Source organism: Platalea leucorodia, assembly GCF_965183815.1.
Source record: "Platalea leucorodia genome assembly, chromosome: 4".
Lineage (NCBI taxonomy): Eukaryota > Metazoa > Chordata > Aves > Pelecaniformes > Threskiornithidae > Platalea > Platalea leucorodia.
In genome coordinates, this window is record NC_138826.1 from 24,419,509 (window position 1) to 24,437,760 (window position 18,252).

The window sequence follows — 18,252 nt, forward strand, 5'->3', positions numbered from 1 at the left end:
CCACCTTGGCTTTGCGGAGCACAGTTCAGCTATCCGCTGCTCAAGCCGCCTCCTTTTTTGCTCTCCCTCTCTCTTTCTCTCTCCTTCACTTTTGCTTTCCCCCTCACTTCATTTCTGAAAGATGTTCCAGCTGCTGCCATTTTCTTAGCCCTGGGGGAGGGGGCATGTTGGATAATCTGTCATTTATTTAGCATTACTCCTGTTTTTTATTATTTTATACAAACAACATGTCTTTTTTTTTTTTTTTTTTAGATTTAAAAACACCTTCGTACAGCAGAAACAGACACGATGGATCCATGGAAAACAACAGAAAGGCAGCGCCCGGAGCATCAGATGCATGCAGGGTTTCGTGCATTTGGCTGCTGCCTGTTTGTAATTTGTATTTTTTTTTTTAATGTCAAAACAGACATGACCGTTGCTGTCACTCAGGCACTCCAGAGCTGCTTGCTAAGAAGATATTGCCCTCCAGCTGAGTATCTCCACAAGTTGCTGCAGTCAGGAAGAGGTAGTGTCCACCCACAAAGGAGAGGGGAGAACAGGATGGAAGATGGAAGGAAATAAAGCCAAACATTAGCTGTACATATTTAATAAAACACATTTTCTACAGGCTAATCATTTGGTGCAGGCAGAAACCCTTCCTAATGCAACACAGGCTGGGGCTCATGAGGAGAGCCCTGAAGACAAGAGGCACACACTTTCCCTTCCAGGTGGCTGAGTGTGCCAATGAAAACGAACTACTTACTAAAATGAATTACTTGCTTGATTGGAGCAGACCTGAGCCCACTATCTAAGAGTGACATGTCCCAGAAGTTGAAGAAGTTTCCCCAGGGGCAATCAAAGGCCGTTAGCTTTTGCCTTGAACTGAAATATTTTTTTTTTAAAGTCTTCAGTAATTTTGTCTCTGAATGTTCTTAATATTTAAACAACTGTATGAGCTTTTCTGCAGTTTTGCAAAGTTGTAGCCCTAGTGACTGCTTTTAGCAAAGGCTCCTCCTGGCTAATCTCCTTGTGTCAAATTACTGAATTTGTTTGGATCAGTTTTAAGTTTGTTTTTTTTTCATGTTTGTTTAGCATGAAAATGTAGCCCAAATCTTCTTTCTACTATTTCTTAGTCTGCGAATCTTGTCACAAACTCTTATTGGTTTTCCTCCTTGGTTCCTACTCTCTCCTCACACGGAAATCCCGTGATTAACCTCAAACTTCTTCTAGGGCTGCAGTTTCCTTTGAAGATGACTTACTCAAAACTGAACTCTGCCTTCCAGGTGAAAACAAACCACTGATTTCTATTTAAGCATTCTTATTCACCTCATTCCTTCTTCATCCTTACTTTTCACTGCACATGGGCCAATGCTGCTCCAAAATGATTCAGTGTGTTCAGATGGGGGCTGGCCACACTGACCCCACTCATAATTGCACATGATTACACCTCCTTCAGAACCCAGAAATGCATGCAAATATTTCAACTTCAATTTACTTTATAGGTTTTTTTAAAATATTGTTTTAACCAACATTTTGTGGTTTGGAAATGGCTTCTGCTCTGCAGTTTTCAGAAACTCTCCAGCACATACTTTTGGAGGAGGTGCAACATTTCAGCAGCCAAGTCAAGGAAACATACCTCTTCTGTAGTAGCTAAGACCCTCCGTTCCTAAGCTTCCTCAGAACTCCTAGGCATAGCCTCTGAGCTATACCAATCTTTAATTTAATAATTTCTTCTGCATCTGTTTTTGGACTAAATCCAGGACAGAAATCTCCCTCAACATCTCTGTGATTAAAACTGATGCAATTAAGTTATTTTTTGTTTCCCTGCAAAGGCTTTGTCCTGGAAATTCATCTGATTGTCCAGCTCTCTTGAAAGCTTCCCTGCTTCTGGTGCCCCCAGCTGGCTTTTGCTTTTCAAATTCCATCTGTGACCTCTGCAGTTTGCTTGTGATAGTTCACATTCCTTTCCATTGCCTTCAGTAGGGCTGAATCCCTCACAACACCTAAGAATAAAAACTGCTCTTGGCTTAGTCCCAAGTAGCACACAATACTCAAGTAGTAACTATACTTGAGTGGTTCATCCTCAGGTGACCACATTAAAAAAAGCTTGTCTCCCAGGTGTAGATGTTTTTTGTGTTTGCTCTTAAACAGAAAATCTTTAGTAAAAAGGTCCTAAGATTAGGAACCTTAGATCTTTAAAATGAATGTGACATATACTTCATCATAAAACGAAAGGAGGCAGAAAGACTTTGTACTTCTAACTAAAAGAAACCAGTAAGGCAATAAAAAAGAATGCTTTAACGCTGCAGAAGTAAATGGATCTGCCGTCCTTCAGGAGCAAGCAACAATCGTTTCTTCATGTCAAATTTTATAACCAAAGTTTCCTCCACTGCTGAATTGTGGCAAGCTCATTGGGAGATATTTTAAATCCTCTGATATTATTATTTAATTTTTTTTTTCCTCTGAGTTTTCTCAACATTGTACATTAAATAGCTTCTGCTAATCAGAAAATTGGCAGTAAAATTTATATGAATAAATCTTTACCCTAAAGGGCAAGAAATTGTTCTGCATAGATTTTACAATATCCTCTCTAGAATATGACATTCTCATCAAAAAAGTTCTCTGAAATCACCAGCATGTAAAGGGAGATCCCTGACAGTGGGGAAACAGCAAACCTGTGCACAGCATGAGATACTTTTCCTCTCTGCTCTGGATTAGCACTCTGTCCGAGCACAGAGCCGAGTACCCGGGAGGAAGCACTGCTGCTACAAGGGTAGCTATGCTCAGGAACAACCGTCTGGCACATGACTCCAGCTTGTCAGGAATGGCAGATAATGCTGCTGAGTCCAGAAGACAGGGCTTAGAGAAAGGAACACCAACTGACCAGCAGAAGTTTTTAGCCTACAGACAACTAAAAATGATTCTCTCCCAGCCAGCTAAACAGCGTTGAATACCGAATTGCCACATACAGCAGGCTTAGCTGTGTATGATACACTCCTTCCCTGATAGTCCATACCCGTATTTGATCTTCACTGGAGAGGTGCGGCAGGAGCTCCAGAGCAGTGGTAGTGGACATTCAGCCACTTGCCATCTCGGCGGTGCCAGACGCGGGTCTCTTCAGACTGCGTGGTGCGGGGCCGGCCTTGGCCATCGATGTACTGTGTCAGACGGATGTACGCGATGCAGGCAGCATCTTCACCAATGACATGGACATGGGGGTTCAGGATGGTGGTGTGTATTGGCTTGCTGTTCTTCGACAGTACTGGCAGAACATGCAAAACCATCAGCTTCATTTTACTACTAAGAACGAACAGCCCCCGCATCCTCCAACCTCTTTTGTATTCTACTCACCTTCCACTGGATTCTGGGATACAATAAAAATTGCTCCTGCAATTTTCCAGGCAAAGTCCAAGCAATTCCTTCCCCTATCACCTGTTCTTCTCCTTAGGAACTGCGCACTTATTATTGCCTAGAATTCCCCTGGCCCTTTTGCTCCCACTTCTTCTGCAAAGCATACTCGCCACTTTTTCAACATCAGGCTGCTGTTTCTTCAGTTATAGGAAAAGATGTTTTAATTACAGAATATTGTTGCAAAGCAGTGGATAAATCAGGAGACCTTTAAGCTAGGTCTGCATTAAATATGAACAAGCCTCAGAGAAGAGTAAAAATCACTCCAGAACAGGCTTTTGAGAGAGACAAAGTCTCTGCATACTTAGAGCACTAGGAATTGCCTATACTAAGGACCTTGACCTAACCCCCAAAATAAAACAAATTTAACAGCTCAGGATTTAAATTTCAATTATCTCATCCTGTGGAGACATCCAGGAAGGGAGGCAAATCCACTAGTATAAATGATAGCATTTCTCCCAACTCTTTTTCCTGCCCCAGGCTGACAAGGTGACCTTTGTATCCACGTAACGGGTTCATTGGTGTTAGAGATCTGAAACCGTCCAGGGAAAACTCAAAGTGAAGGCATGACTGATTTGTGCATGACTATCTTTATGTCTGACCATTCAGTATGTCTACCCCAAACATGTTGTTTCCATCAAAATATGCTCATTTTTTCCATTTCCATATCAGTAGGAAATCCGGTGCCTCAAACTTTTAAAGCTCCTGCAGTCCATGCTTACAAAATATTTGCACCAGGCAAATTGTATGCCTACAGTGAAGGGATCTGGGGGTTAGAATTGAAATTGTTGGTGAGAAAGGCTTTTGAGAGAAAGCATGCTGGCTCTTATGAATGCATCATAACCCATGCACAATCAAGTTCTTGCTGGTTCTGACAGCCAGTCAAAACAAGGGCAATTCTCCCCCCAGAATGTGGCATAAAGGAAGATTAGAGAGAAAGCTGTTGGTGTTACCAAATCTACCCACTCACAGTTCTCAAAGTAAAACTTATGGAAATCCATTCCTTCAACCAGGTTCCCCAGGGCTTCAGGTTCAAATGAGGTCAAGCCAGGATCACAGATTTTTCTGCAAAGAAAAGCACCACAGGCTTACAATCTGCATTTGAGCCCAAGGGCTATTTACACAATGAAGCGCTGGTATGGCATTTGACTCACAACCTGTGTCCACCTAACTATTTCCCTACTCCAAGGACTAAGTTACTGGAGGACTCAGTCCTACTGCAACAGCATGGAGTTGGCGCTAGTTGGCATTTCACATAAAACAAGCCTGTAGGTTTCTGGCTTTTCTTTTATTCTCTTTCTGCCCATCACACTGCCCTCCCCGCTGCTTTTCTTACAAAGCTAGGACATGTTCCTTTTGTTGCTCCTGTTGCTGTCTGAGATCTGACTTTTACTTGATGTTCATTTAGACAGCTCTACCATAGCCCTACTCCTAATTGATGGAGGCTAAAAAGCATAAAACTTTTACCATCTCTGACTGCATGACAACTCCTCATACCCAGGAGCCAGAACACCACTTGCACACAAACTGATAAAGAACCTGTCAGAAGATATCTGTACTTACGTATACGCCTCAAAGTCTCCATTGTTGATGGCTTCTATCAGCTGCTCTGTTATCTTAATGATTTCTTGCTTACGCACTGCGAACAAGAAGAAAGAGCAATTTAACTGTGCATAAGACTTCAATGGGAACACGGGGCTAGTAGGTGCTTCCTACAGGCAATTTGTGGAGCACCATTAGTCTAGATCTCATAGGATGCTGCTCCCTGCATTCTGGAGATATGCAGTAATGACAGCCATCCACATGAGAGTAGGGGGCAGTGGTATGAAAGGGGAATGGTGATCCCATAATGCAGGGAGAAAGGAAATAAAGATGTCATGTTCATTTTTTTTCTTCTAGTAAGGCCTAAGGCACCAGAGGTGTCTCCTGAATGACAGCGTGAGGTGCTTCTAGGGAGTCTGACCAATGAATGTCAGTGAACCTGCCAATATGAACCACTTGTCTGGCAGCTGAAGATGTGGAAACCCTTCACTACAGTAGTCATATACAAATGGCCACCACACAGATCAAACCAATTGGAAAACGTCTCCCAACAACTTGCCTATCACCATCACCAATACCTCAGCTATTATGAATGCTGCAAACAAGCGACTGGGACATGCAGGGATGACTTCTGCAAGCTAGAAAGACAACTGCAGCAGGATGGATGGGTTGGATGCACAGGTCCTAGCTATATACTAGTGCGCACTCCATTCCTCAGGCAGTTAGCTGCTGCCAATCCCTACGGCACAATTCTTTTCAGCACTCTGACAGCATTTCCATTAACCCAACCCAGCACACTGGACTTCAAGATGAATGAAGGCGGGGGCTAGCTGTCTACTGTTATTTGCCCGCTCTCTGGCCAGCACCTCTTCACTCTTCTCTTGGCTTCCCACGGACGATTGCCCAGATCCCATCCCCTCTGAGGTGTTCCATCACCCATGCTGATCTCAAGAGTCCTTAACACTTGCAAAGTTTGGGTCGGCTCTGTTGTTAAGTAACACAACTCTAGTTCTATGACTATATGTGCACCATATATATGCCTGAGCCTGTGTGCACACCCTCACATCTCTTGAGCCTTCCCCACACTTTATAATTCATAATCCTGCACATTATACAAGCATTTAGGAGGTGCTCTAGCATTACCTTCAATATCACCACATAATTTACAATTCCTGCCATCAGAAGTGGAATTTATCTGCCCTTAGGCATCTAAAATGTAGGTGTCTGAAACGGAACCAGTCACCTGACTGTTCCTCCTTTAGGCCCTGATGGAAGTTGGCACTGCTGGAAGTCTCACCTGAGGCATCTCAGATGCCTGTCATTAGGGGGATGGTGTTTAAATCTAACCTACCATTTTTAGATGTCCAAGTCAGGGAAGCTGAATTCCACTCTAAATGCCAGAAGATGCTAGTCTGAACTGCCCTCCCCTGTAAACTTTCATCCACATGTCCATCTCATCCCACTATTGGTAAGTGCAGCTGAAGAGCAACAAGATGATAATCTCACTGGCTATGAAAGATGTCTGCACCCACTCTGGAAATCAATTAAGAGAATTCTGCTACCCAGCCAGCCACAGAAACATCTCAGCTAGGGGACAACTGGCTCATAATAGTAAGGGAGCAGGTTTTGCCACTCAGGCTGTATACATTTCTACACGTCGAAAGATGTATACAGGGAATGGATCAAAACGACACAGTGGGCTATGTCTATTGTGAAAAATATCTTTACAAGCAAGTCGTCTGGAATTGCTTCCACATGAAGCAGGGCTACTTGTTGGACCTCCCTCCCACACAGAGCACACACAACTGTGTGCAATGCCCGGAAGATGAAGTCCATGGGAAAGGCTCTATTTGGGATGAGCGAGGAAATCTGCAGACCACAGCCACCATGTGCTGACTCATCCCAAGGAGATTTGCACCCCCTTCCCAAGTGTCACTATGCAGCAGCATCAACCCTGTCCTTCAACAGCAGTCCATTCCATCAGACTGTGCTAGTCTTCTTGCTTCTACTACACGTCCCGAGCTACAACCAGCACAGAGGAGGTGATCCATTTTTTCCGAAGGACAGAGAGCCTCGGGATGTCACAGGGAAGGCATTCGCGCCTGCCACTCCTGATGAATCCACGGGGCCTCCTAACTTACACTGCAGAGGGGCACAAAAGGGAGGCAAGCATGCACCAGCACAGACATAAAAGTGCGACTCACGGCTAGTCTACTGTCTCTTGCGAGCAGCCTAAGAGGCAGCCCGCTCCAGCAGCCTGCCAGCGCTGCTGCAGCAGTACCGCCAACAGCAGACGGCGGATGGGCGCACCGCGGGCGTGGCAGGGGCCACGGCAGCACTTTTGGCGGAGCCCAGTCGGCAGAGCGGAGCGCAGTTCCCCGGCGGGCTCTCCCCGGCGGCGGCGCGGGGCCCGCGGGCCGGGTCTGGGGCGCCCCCGCCTTCCCGGGCGGCGGCACCGCGGCGCCCCCCGGCGGCCGCCGCCGCTCCCTGCAGCCAGCGCCGCCCGCGGCGGGAGCCTCCCCCGGGCGCGGCGGGCGGGAGCGGCGCCGGGAGCCGCCGGCCCCGCCGTGCCGGCGCCTGGCTGCCGGCGGCCGAGCCCCCCGCCGTACCACCCCCCGGCAGCCGTTAGCTCGGAGGGGCGCTCCGTCCCTTCTCGGACGAACGGGGGGCGAGGGGCACAGAGGTGGAGAGAAGGAGGAGGGAAGCTTTACGTCTATGGTAACTAGTATTAGTTGCACTACTCCACTACTGCTACCCAGCTGCTAACTTACACGGTGCACGGTTAAGTACAAAGGGAACTACTGGAGTTAGCAAAGGCTCCGACCGAGCACGCTCTAACTCCAATGTCTGCCCTGGGCTGTCCCAGGCAAGAAGCTTCTCTTCACAAGACTGTGTAGCTGCAAAACAAATGTAAGCATTAACATAATAAACAAACAAAAACCAGAAAGCAAAATAAAAACCAACAAAGAAGTACAAACACACACAAGCCCCAACCCCAGCGGGCACACAGAGACATCCACATCCCAGCAACCTCTACCCGCTCTCCTGCCTCTGTCACACATCAGCTGGGCTGGACGCTGCTCAGAGGGGACCACCCTGGCACTGGTGCAGAAGACCCCTCAGAGCACAGTAGGAACCGCACTAATGCTGCTGGAGGTAGTTTGAGGGTGACCTAAAACACTGGTTGGAGTAGTGACAGAGCAGCACGAGGGCAAGTACGAGATGTGAGTGAACGGGAAGGAAAGTAGGGCATCAAATCACTGCAAATCTCAACTCGGAGGGGAGTGGGGTGGGAGAATGCTGCCCCACTTGGCATAGAAGCGATTTGGCACTCCTCAGCGTACCAAGCAGGGCCTTGCTATGAGCAAGACGAAGGAGTTAATAAGAAAGCAGTGATGGACAGTTCACAGCAAAAAGGACTTCAGAAGAGATCATTTCCCTTCCGTTCTGGCTAGGCAAAACACCTTTCCCACTGCACCTCACAAACCAGCAGTTCGACATAATTAGAGCTACTTCAAAAATAAGTAGCAGAGAGGCTCTGACTGCTGCATCGTACGAGATACTGGTGCTGTGTGCAGGAAACCGGGGAAGGAAAACAGGAGACAGAAGAGGGCATGCCTGTTCCTTCCTTCCCAGACTGACCTGAACAGAATCATGTATTTCAGACGTTCCCAACTCACATTAAGGATCCTTCCATTATAGCTTTAAATAGTCAGGCAGCTAGTACAGAACGTCTGTGTAGGGGAAAGGCTGGGAATCCCACCTAGACATTCTCTAACCTACTAGCTGTTTTCATACCCATTTTCAGAGTTTTTCAGCCACAGGCTCCTCTATGGAGGCAGCCAATTCAGGAGAGATCAGGCAGATGGTACCATAACTGGCAGACTAACCATGGTACCAGCTAACTGAGCTAGCAAGACAGACACGCAAGGTAAAGCCCCTCAGAGCAAACGTTATCCAAGGATTTTCACTCAGAGCACCTCACAATGGATTCAGAAATGCTGAGGGGTCTTCCAGCAGCCACAGCCTCCTTTCCAAAGCATCCTTGAAGCAGTCTATAAAAACTGTTTTTTGTTCCTTTTGTACTTCCCGAGCACCATCCATGTCTGGGGTGCTCAGAAGTTCTTGACAAGCGAGAGTGAATTTAGCCTCGCACATCCCCTCCACAAGCAGACCTGCACCACTGACCCCATTTACCACAAGGAAAACTAAGAGATGCAGTGACTTGCCTGAGGAAACCCCGAAAGGCATTGTATCTGCAGAGAACTCCACATCTCGCCCAGATGAAAGGGAATGAAATTAGCTAGGATGAGGTTCTGGGTTTGTTTGTTTTTTTTTTTTTTCAAAAAGGGAAGGAAAGGTTTGGAAATTTTCAGTGTGCAAAGGAGGGTATTTTGCAGGAAGGGAGATGATTTCTTTTTATTCTGGAGTACTGGAAATGAAAAAAATCAACGTTCTGGAAGGAAGTTGAGGAAAGGAAAAATCTTGGGGAAGGAGAAATGGGAAAGGTGGAGGGAGGGGTGGGAAAAAGATGCCGTGAAGCACTGCACCCCTGGACTTACTGGCTGAGAAACAGAGAGAAAGCTGGGACTGCATGGACTCAGTCTGTGTTTTGCTCTCACTGTGCCTCCGTCCTTCAAGCACTGAGCTGCCGTCCCCGGTGGAGAGAGGGGGAGCTAGCATGGCAGGGAATTAAAACACAAACACAAACAAAACACGCAAGTTCAGTAAATAAAAAAAGAGAAAGGAAATAGGAGAACATTAAAGAAACCACAATGCTGGGCACAAAACATGCAGGAGTATCCTCCAGGGCAAAGCCAAGTACACAGCTCCACAACACGGACCTGCTGTGCAATTTAAAATGGCACAGGGGCAGGGGGGGTGCTGCCTTTAGCCCCACCACAGTGGAAACAACATATCCCTGAGGCAACTATCACTGATGGATCAAGGATGTCTCCTACACCACAGCAGAACAGATTTGTGTAACCTGTTGTCTATTGAAAATAAGAAGTTGGCAGAGGAACTGCACAAGCACTTCCCTTTTCCCAGAGTCATGGCTATGCGGAAGGCCGAGAACTCCAACACCCCCAAACCTTTTGGTCTATTTAGTTTTGCTTGAGTGCCTGCTTAGCTTAAAACATGGAGGAGCAGAAGCTGAAAACAAACACTGCTACACTTAAAACTGAAGCACTAAAATTACCAGAGCTGGACAGAGCACAAACCATTACTGTGCAAGCTCCTTCCCTCCCAACCACCATTCAAATGCTCTCTTTCTATTAAAATCATAACAAAATTTTCTAACCTCTGCCAAAAAAAAACCCTTCAGTTTTGATCTGCAGCAATGTAGCCCTATACGATTCTTCATATATTTAGCCCTGGCCAGGTGCTCTCCTTCCCCCCCACTTTCTGTTCCAGTCCTAGCCTTCCTCTCCTCACAGCATTCGTATTCCTGACTTACTGGACCTGTTGGCTCAGCTGGCTCAAGTCTAGGACCTCTCCTGAACAAAAGCTGCCAAAGGAGACAAGGTTCTGGACAAGTATCTGTTCTGGACGGGTATCCAGTGGAGATTAGATAAATCAATTTCATTACCACACTACCAAAACCATCCAGTTCCCTTCCCTCAAAGCTAGGTTCTTAAACCATGGATTACTCTTTGGCAAAAAGGTGGGAGCTAGAATACTGTCCTGTAATGAGGTCAGGTCTTATCTGAAACAATCTGTATTGCAGAGCTCATTCACCCACTGGCATGTGTTTCTGCTCCCTGTGACTCCTCAGAAGAGGAGCCAGGAGCTTGTGATAAGCCACAGGAAAAGCATCAGGACCTAGCCCAGCTGACAGAGGTGACATTGCTGCAACACCACAGAGTCAGCATTGATTTTTGCCTGGATATGTAACTCTGACTACAGGGAGAATGAGAATACCTCTGCCTCAAAATGCAAACTATTAACACATTTGCCTCAGAATGCAAACTGCGTTCACCCATCCCGAACCTGTTCATTCAGGAAAATGTCTGCTTGTCCTTCTTTAGGGAGGTCAGGAAGAGGACAGCTGCTCGAACAACATGAGCAGATATGGGACTTGGAGCTCCTTCATCTAAAGAGTTTTACAAGCACAGAATATTTATGATATGGTCACTGAAACTGTGAAATCTCTCTTCACCCTCTCCCTCTACTGGTATCTCAGTCAAGGATGTGAAAAATCATTTCCATTCAGAGATGACAGGCTGAGAATGATCTTCATCTTAGAAACAAAAATAGACCAAAGAGAAAAAAAATAAAGAGGGAAGTGTGTGCACATCACTAAAGAGATTCCCAGGAAGGGGTGAGAAGGGAGACTGAGCAGTAACAGAGAGGTTTCAACTCCCTGTAACCTACAGGGAAGCACAAAAACGCAACCAGACTCCAAACCTCATGGGACTGGTAGGGATTTCCCAAGGCTAGAAATGGACTAGAGATGAACAGATTATGATATTTCCAAGAAAAGAATTCCAACTCTGAGACAAAACCAAATTAGCTCAGGGCAAAAGGTGTTTATATATCACAGAGGCCAAGTCAGCTGGTTTCCCAATGCATGGTCCCACTGTGACAGGAATGACAGCATCGTGGTGAATTTATGAACTGAGTCAGACACAGAAATCTGGGAAGCTAGTTCAAGGCAGTGATCGAATCTCCAGGATCCCCTGCCTGCACTTAACTGTATTAGAAATTACAGGCAAAACACCTACCTTTCAGATCCTCATCTTCGGTTGTGGTGTTACAGCTCTCTGTGGAACCCTGCACAGCAGAACAGAGCATTACCAGGCATCAGCAGCTGGGAGCATGAGTGAATAGTTTGATTTGGTTGTGAAGGAAGATGGGGAAAAGCGCAAAAACATTGGCGGGGATGGCAGGGAGAGGATGATACAAGGAAGATTTGGATGGAAGCAGGCCAAATATTAAGCAAAACCTATCAGCATCTCTGCTCAGCTTTTGCACGTTTAAGCCGTTCAAGCCGTCCATCCAGAACTTTTACAAGGACAGAAGTTACCAAACTCTGTCAAATGAGATCAAATGGGAGTTGCTTCTGTTTGGAAGAAGAATAGTCACAAGAAGCTAAAGAAGGGCTCCTAGGCTTTCTCAGAGGAACAGGTCTCCATTTCCAGAAGAAAAAGTGCGTAAGTGCCTGTATCTTCTCTTCCACCCCACATACAAAAGAGAGTGGTGATTACACACCGCAGTAGAAAGAGATGATAATATTTGAACAGTTGTCCCTGCTCAGCCTCTTCCAGAGATCCACAGCCATACAACACAACCCTCCCAGTCTACTGCCAGCAGTATTCAGGAGCATGCTACAAACCAGACATCGGAAAGGTAGAAACCGAAGTAAGACACACGAAGACGAGAACGGCAAGAGAGAAGCAGAGGTTTCTCTGGCAACACTCCCAATCCCTTACCTTTATGCCATCTGTAGCATTATGGACAACAGTTGTTTGAGGCTCCTAGGAAAGGATGGAAGAATCATTAAACTCCAGTTCCAAAGCATTCTCTCATTTCTTTTTACTCCCCAGCCAGTGGAAAAAAGGTGAACGACATTAAAAAAAAAAAAAAAAAATCAAACCACAAACTCCAAACAGCACACGTGTGCTTGCGTGCGTGCGCACACACTTCCTGCACAGAAGGTTTCCTGAAGAGAGAGGCTGCACTAAAAGCTACAGTCACAAGGAGACAAAGCCCCCAGCTTCCCTGCAATTGCCCCTAATTCCCAATTTGCCTCCAGTGAACCAGGCTGGCACAAATGCCAGATGGCAACTGGGCAGCCAGGCTGCACCCTCTGCAGCCGTTCACGAAGTAATGACCCCTCAGCAGCGTCCTCACTGGAAAATGCTTCAGAAGAGGGAGAGGGGGAGAGAAGGATAATACTGGGCTGGGGCCTTTGTCTCCCAGTTTTTTGGAAAGTTTGCTGGGTGTTTTACCCTGAAAAAGGGACATTCATAATTTCCATAATAAAAAGGGGATAAGCCAGACCACCTCAATGCCTCTCAGAGAGGAGCTGCTAAGGGAACTGGGCTGTGAAAAAATGCACATTCTTCTAAAAGTCTCTAAAATGAGATCCAATTTCAATAATAACAACAATAGTTAATAATTTAGAAAGGCTCCTTCAGTATCAAAACCGTAATGAACAAAGCCAGTGAAGGGAAAGCAGAAAATTATGAAGTGTCCCAAGAACCCTTTGCCCTACAACAAACAACAAAAACATCAAATCCCACTCTCCCACTCCGCAAAAAATGCCAAATCCAGCTCTCCAGAGACACACAACAAAGAGCAGCTACCAGGCCTACGGGTGCTAACTAGCTCCTGCACTCATCCCTTCATTACCGGGACAAGACTTCAGGATCCTGCACCATCTCCTCCCACTGCTGTCACTCTTGCAGGGTGGCTCAGCGAGGGCAGCAGGGACTGTGACGGTGCAGTGATATACACTCACCCATCTGCCTCTGTCACCCATTGCACTGCTGCCTGATCTTCCAAGCACACTGAGGCAGACCACACCGAGCTGTGCCATTATACGTACTAGGCACAGGGCACCCTGTGAAACCTGCTGCACACAGCCCAAACAGAAAATACTAGCCCAGCAAGTCAGCGAGCTGCAGAGGCTCAACCACACAACTGAGCAGGCCAAATGGGCCATCAAAGGATTCCTCTAAAAACCCTTTGCCTGCCCTTTCTTCTGTGGTGTCCTGAAGTCCATCCTCCATTTCCTGGGTGTTGGAGAGTGGATGGAGCTTGCCACTCTCTTCTTCCAAACCAGCCTCCCCAAAGCCAGCAGGAACAGTTGAACGGGACACACAGAACTATACAGGGATGGCACAAGGGGAAGTCCAGGCAAGCTGCGATCCCCACATCCAACCACAGCTCTGCTCAGCACCCCCGCCCCAAAGCCTGTGAGGCTGTGATCAGGCCCCACAGCAGCACAGGGACACAGACAGAACAAAGCCAAAACACAAGCTGAAACAGCAGCACAAGCAGCACTCAGGATGGGGGGGAAGGAGAGAAGGGGAGAGGACAGAATCGAAATTAAACCAAACAAGAAAAAAAAATAGCGGTTGGGGAAGATACCATGGACGTCTGCACTGGGGGTGTTTCTTTTGCAGTGCTTACTATACTGGTTTTGTTGTTGCTCTGTGGCTGAGACAGAAAAACATGGTTTTAGTTCCCCTGCTGGGCAGCAGAGGCAGCAAGAAAATGACAGTATTGCTTCAATCCCAACCATCTCTTCAGGCCCTCCCCTCCCCACAGGCTTGATCACCAGGAAGAGGGAGGAAGAAGGAGCACTGCCCGGGTCGCTGGACATCATCCTTCCCTAAGAAGCAACAGATGTTGTAAGGGATGTATCAAAACCCAAATGTGCATGGACTGCTAGAGCTATAAGGAAGGAAAACAGAAGGGAAAAAGGCAGCAGCCCAAAGGGATAGGGAGAATCCTGCAATGAGCACCAACAAAAGTATTTGGTGAAGAAGAATGAGAGATGACAGCAGTCCCGAGAGAAAGAGACTACAGAAGTGAGACACACACAATAGTCATGGTGCAGTCTCAAACAGGGGACAAGTGGGAGTTGTGTCTGAGGAGTCCCAAAGTGTGCAGGAACAGTCTTAGATATGTGATGATGCAGAGGGTCCCAGGGAATCTACTGATGCAAGAAAAAGTGTGGTCAGCCCTAGAAAAAGTAGAGAAAAGGTGAGGTATGGTGTGTTGTGTCCCCACTGTGACCTGAACAAAGAGACTTCAGGACCAAAAATATGGAAACGGATGGGGGTGGGAGGCAAGGAAAAGGCCATGTAGTTCCCCAAGTAGCAAGTCCTCTGGATGGTGCCCAGTAGTTTTTCATCTTTCCCCTCTTCAGTCTCTCTTGTAGCTGCGGTAGAAGAATAAAATCTCTATTTCCTGCATTCACATAGCACAACAGTGAGGCAGTCACCAGCTTGCTGCAAAGAAACGTCCTATTGAGTCATGTATGTCAATTACATCAGGAATGAGCAAAGTCTGTGTTTGTAGGAAGACAAACCTGTGTCCACTAGTATATAGTCCCTAGCCCACAAATCCAGTCAGTTGTTGGAGAATTAGGCCCACAGCTACACTGCCGTGTAACCCTCACACCAGATATATAAATCTCTCGCTGCCAGACACCAGCAACAATGTCAAAATCAGCACTGCAGGAGGCTCACTCAAACTCTTTGGTTTACAGATCAGGGGTACCGGATGGGAGCTCACAGCATGGAATCATAGAATGTCCTGAGTTGGAAGGGACCCACAAAGATCACTGAGTCCAACTCCTGTCCCCGCATGGGACAACCCCAAAAATCACACCATATGTCTGAGGGCGTTGTCCAAATGCTTCTTGAATATTGTCAGGCTCAGTGCCGTGACTACCTCCGGGCGAGCCTGTTCCAGTGCTCCACCACCCTCTGGGTGAAGAACCTTTACCTAATGTCCAACCTAAACCTCCCCTGGCATATCTTCCTGCCGTTCCCTCTGGTCCTATCATTGGTCGCCAGGGAGAAGAGATCAGCGCCTGCCCCTCCTCTTCCCCTTGTGAGGAAGCTGTAGACTGCGATGAGGTCTCCCCTCAGTCTCCTCTTCTCCAGGCTGAACAGACCAAGTGACTTCAGTTGCTCCTTGTACAGCTTCCCCTCTAAACCCTCCACCATCTTTGTGGCTCTCCTCTGGACGCTATAGTAGCTTCACATCCTTTTTACACTGTGGCACCCAAAACCGCACACAGCATTCAAGGTGAGGCTGCACCAGTGCAAAGTAGAGTGGGACAATCACCTCCCTCGACCGGCTAGCAATACAGTGCTTGATGCACCCCAGGACATGGCTGGCCCTCTTGGCTGCCAGAGCACACTGTTGGCTCATGTTCAACTTGCCGTCGACCAGAACCCCCAGATCCCTCTCCGCAGGGCTGCTCTCCAGCCTCTCATTCCCAAGTCTGTATGTACATCCAGGGTTGCCATGTCCCAGGTGCAAAATCCAGCACTTGCCCTTGTTAAACTTCATATGGTTGGTGATTGCCCAGCTCTCTAATTTGTGTAGATCTCTCTGCAGAGCCTCTCTCCCCTTGAGAGTGTCAATAGCTCCTCCCAATTTTGTGTCATCAGCAAACTTAGATAGTAGTCCTCCAAGTCCTGCGTCTAAGTAATTTATGAAGACATTAAAGAACACTGCCCTAAGATGGATCCTTGCGGAATCCCGCTAGTGACTGGTCACCAGCCCGATGTAACCCCATTTACTAGAACCCTTTGAGCCTGACCTGTCAGCCAATTGCTCACCCATTGTATTATGTGTTTATCCAGCTGTATGCTGGACATTTTGTCCAGGAGGATACTGTGAGAAACAGTATCAAAAGCTTTACTGAAATCCAAAAAGATGACATCAGCTGGCTTCCCTTGGTCAACTAGGTGGGTAACCTTGTCATAAAAAGAAATTAAGTTTGTTAAGCAGGACTATCCCCTCGTGAACCTGTGCTGGCTGGGACCAATGACTGCATTGTCTTTCAGGTGTTTTTCAATAACTCCCAGAATAATCTTCTCCATAATTTTGCCAGGCACAGATGTGAGACTGACAGTGTGACCTCATTGCAGCTGCTCTCCATCCCACCGTTCTTGGGGAGTACAAACTCATACTGCAAAACATCAGGCCCTCATCACCCAGTAACCACCACAAAGAATACAGAAGTCAAATGCTGAGCTGGAAAACATCTGCCAAAGGTTTAATTATGTCAACCAGACAGATCCTATGAGGTTGAGACTTCACACACACCTACTAATACTTCATTTTTTCTTCACAAGCAGCATGCCTTGGCTTAGTTATCCCTTTTGGAGAGGGAGAGAGTAGAAACAGAAGAGGAAGATGGGGCAGGTGGAGAGGGGAGGAAGTAGAAGAGAGAGGCAGGAATGAATTCTTTAAAAGTCCATGGGAAAAAAAAAGCATATGATGCACTCATGCCCAAAGCTAAGAAAGGAGAAACACTTCACAAATTACTACAAATTACTGCCTCTTTCTGTACATCTCCACATTGTCCTAAGACTTTGGCTTTCCAAGAGCTTTGCTTCCTGCATGTAATCCTAGCCAGACGGCAGAAGAGATGACAGGCTGCTGTGGATGTAAGACAGGAGCAGATCAACCTGAAAAAATGAATCCCAAACTATTTTGTGGCATAAACACAATCAAACTTCTGGCAACGCCTGGGTCCACCCCTCCACAGAGCACTGGGGTTCCCGTACTTCTTCAGAAACAGTGATCCTAATGCAGAGATCTATCTTCCAAACCTCCTCCAGTGAGAAGAGCACAGCCTATTTTTCTTAGTCCACTGGGATAAGAAGATAAAGTTAGCATGAAAGAAGCTATACAAAAATACTTCCAATTTTTTGGAAGGCTTTATAACTGAGGCCAAATGGAGAAAAAAAAAAAGCCATCCAGGAAGCCACTGTTCTGAAAAAAAAGTTGACAGCAGCTTGGTAGGTTTGGGACATCACCTTACAAAGCGCAAACCCACGCACACCCAAAGCACGCAGTCTACCCTCCAGGCTGCACTGAACACCCAGTTCATCCATCATACTCTTCCCCATCCAGTGGGCTGAAGAAGACCAAGTATCATGTTTGCTAGTCCAGAATCACATAGCATTTTACTCCAGGACAGAGTCCCAAGGAAGTAAGAGGCAGAAGACTTAGTCTAAGCAGTTTTCACAGCTCTTTCTCAGATGGAAGTATCTGACGTACTGAGCTTCCCGCACACACTAGTGTCTTGTGGCCACCTATCCAACTGCCCTTCCCTGGAAAAGAAAGCCTGCCCTTCCAGAGCCCCAGGTACCACAGCCAACTCTTATCCCTCCTTCCCCTCCTACTGCCAGCCAACATCACGGTCACTGGGCAGGCTACAATCCTTGGTAATTCACAGCGGTACAGATCAAGTTAAAAGAGGCCAATTCACCTAAAAAGGTGCCAGGCCCTACGTAACACGATTAGTTTTGGCACAGCAGTTGGCAGCGCTTCCTGAGCTAGACAAGAGACAGACAGACAGGCACAAACAACACAGAGGATGAAAGAGAAAGAAAACGGACCAGTGATCATATCGCTAGGGACACACATTTCTAACCAACTAAAAGAAAATAGGTACCAACACATGGGCCGTCTGGTTATTTAGCCACCTTCACTGCTTCCATGTTTTCTGAGGCTGACACTTACATGGTTTACATATCCCAGCTGCTTTAAAACAACATGCAGAAGGAATTTAAGTATTGCTGGCAGTGGACAGAAAAGGGCAAGAAAGGCACAATGAACTCCTGC

General features: G+C 46.8%; 1 protein-coding gene across 10 annotated transcripts in view; it reads right to left on the reverse strand.

The window, feature by feature from the left end:
* Positions 1 to 212: 212 nt before the first annotated feature.
* CAMK2G (calcium/calmodulin dependent protein kinase II gamma) overlaps positions 213 to 18,252 on the reverse strand; it is a 121,587-nt gene continuing 103,547 nt past the window's right edge. For 2 of the 10 annotated variants that reach the window (XM_082308168.1, XM_082308163.1), the window contains 8 exons: positions 14,026 to 14,094; positions 12,363 to 12,407; positions 11,655 to 11,703; positions 9,492 to 9,605; positions 4,951 to 5,026; positions 4,358 to 4,452; positions 2,996 to 3,241; positions 213 to 489 (listed from right to left, as the gene is read on the reverse strand). In XM_082308168.1, the coding sequence (XP_082164294.1) occupies positions 3,009 to 3,241; positions 4,358 to 4,452; positions 4,951 to 5,026; positions 9,492 to 9,605; positions 11,655 to 11,703; positions 12,363 to 12,407; positions 14,026 to 14,094 (681 nt within the window). In that variant the 3' untranslated portion in view covers positions 213 to 489; positions 2,996 to 3,008. Of the gene's footprint in view, positions 490 to 2,995; positions 3,242 to 3,330; positions 4,453 to 4,950; positions 5,027 to 7,700; positions 7,827 to 9,491; positions 9,606 to 11,654; positions 11,704 to 12,362; positions 12,408 to 14,025; positions 14,095 to 18,252 lie in introns of those variants that run through there. The other 8 variants (XM_082308164.1, XR_014227823.1, XM_082308165.1 and 5 more) reach the window with 8 other exon arrangements.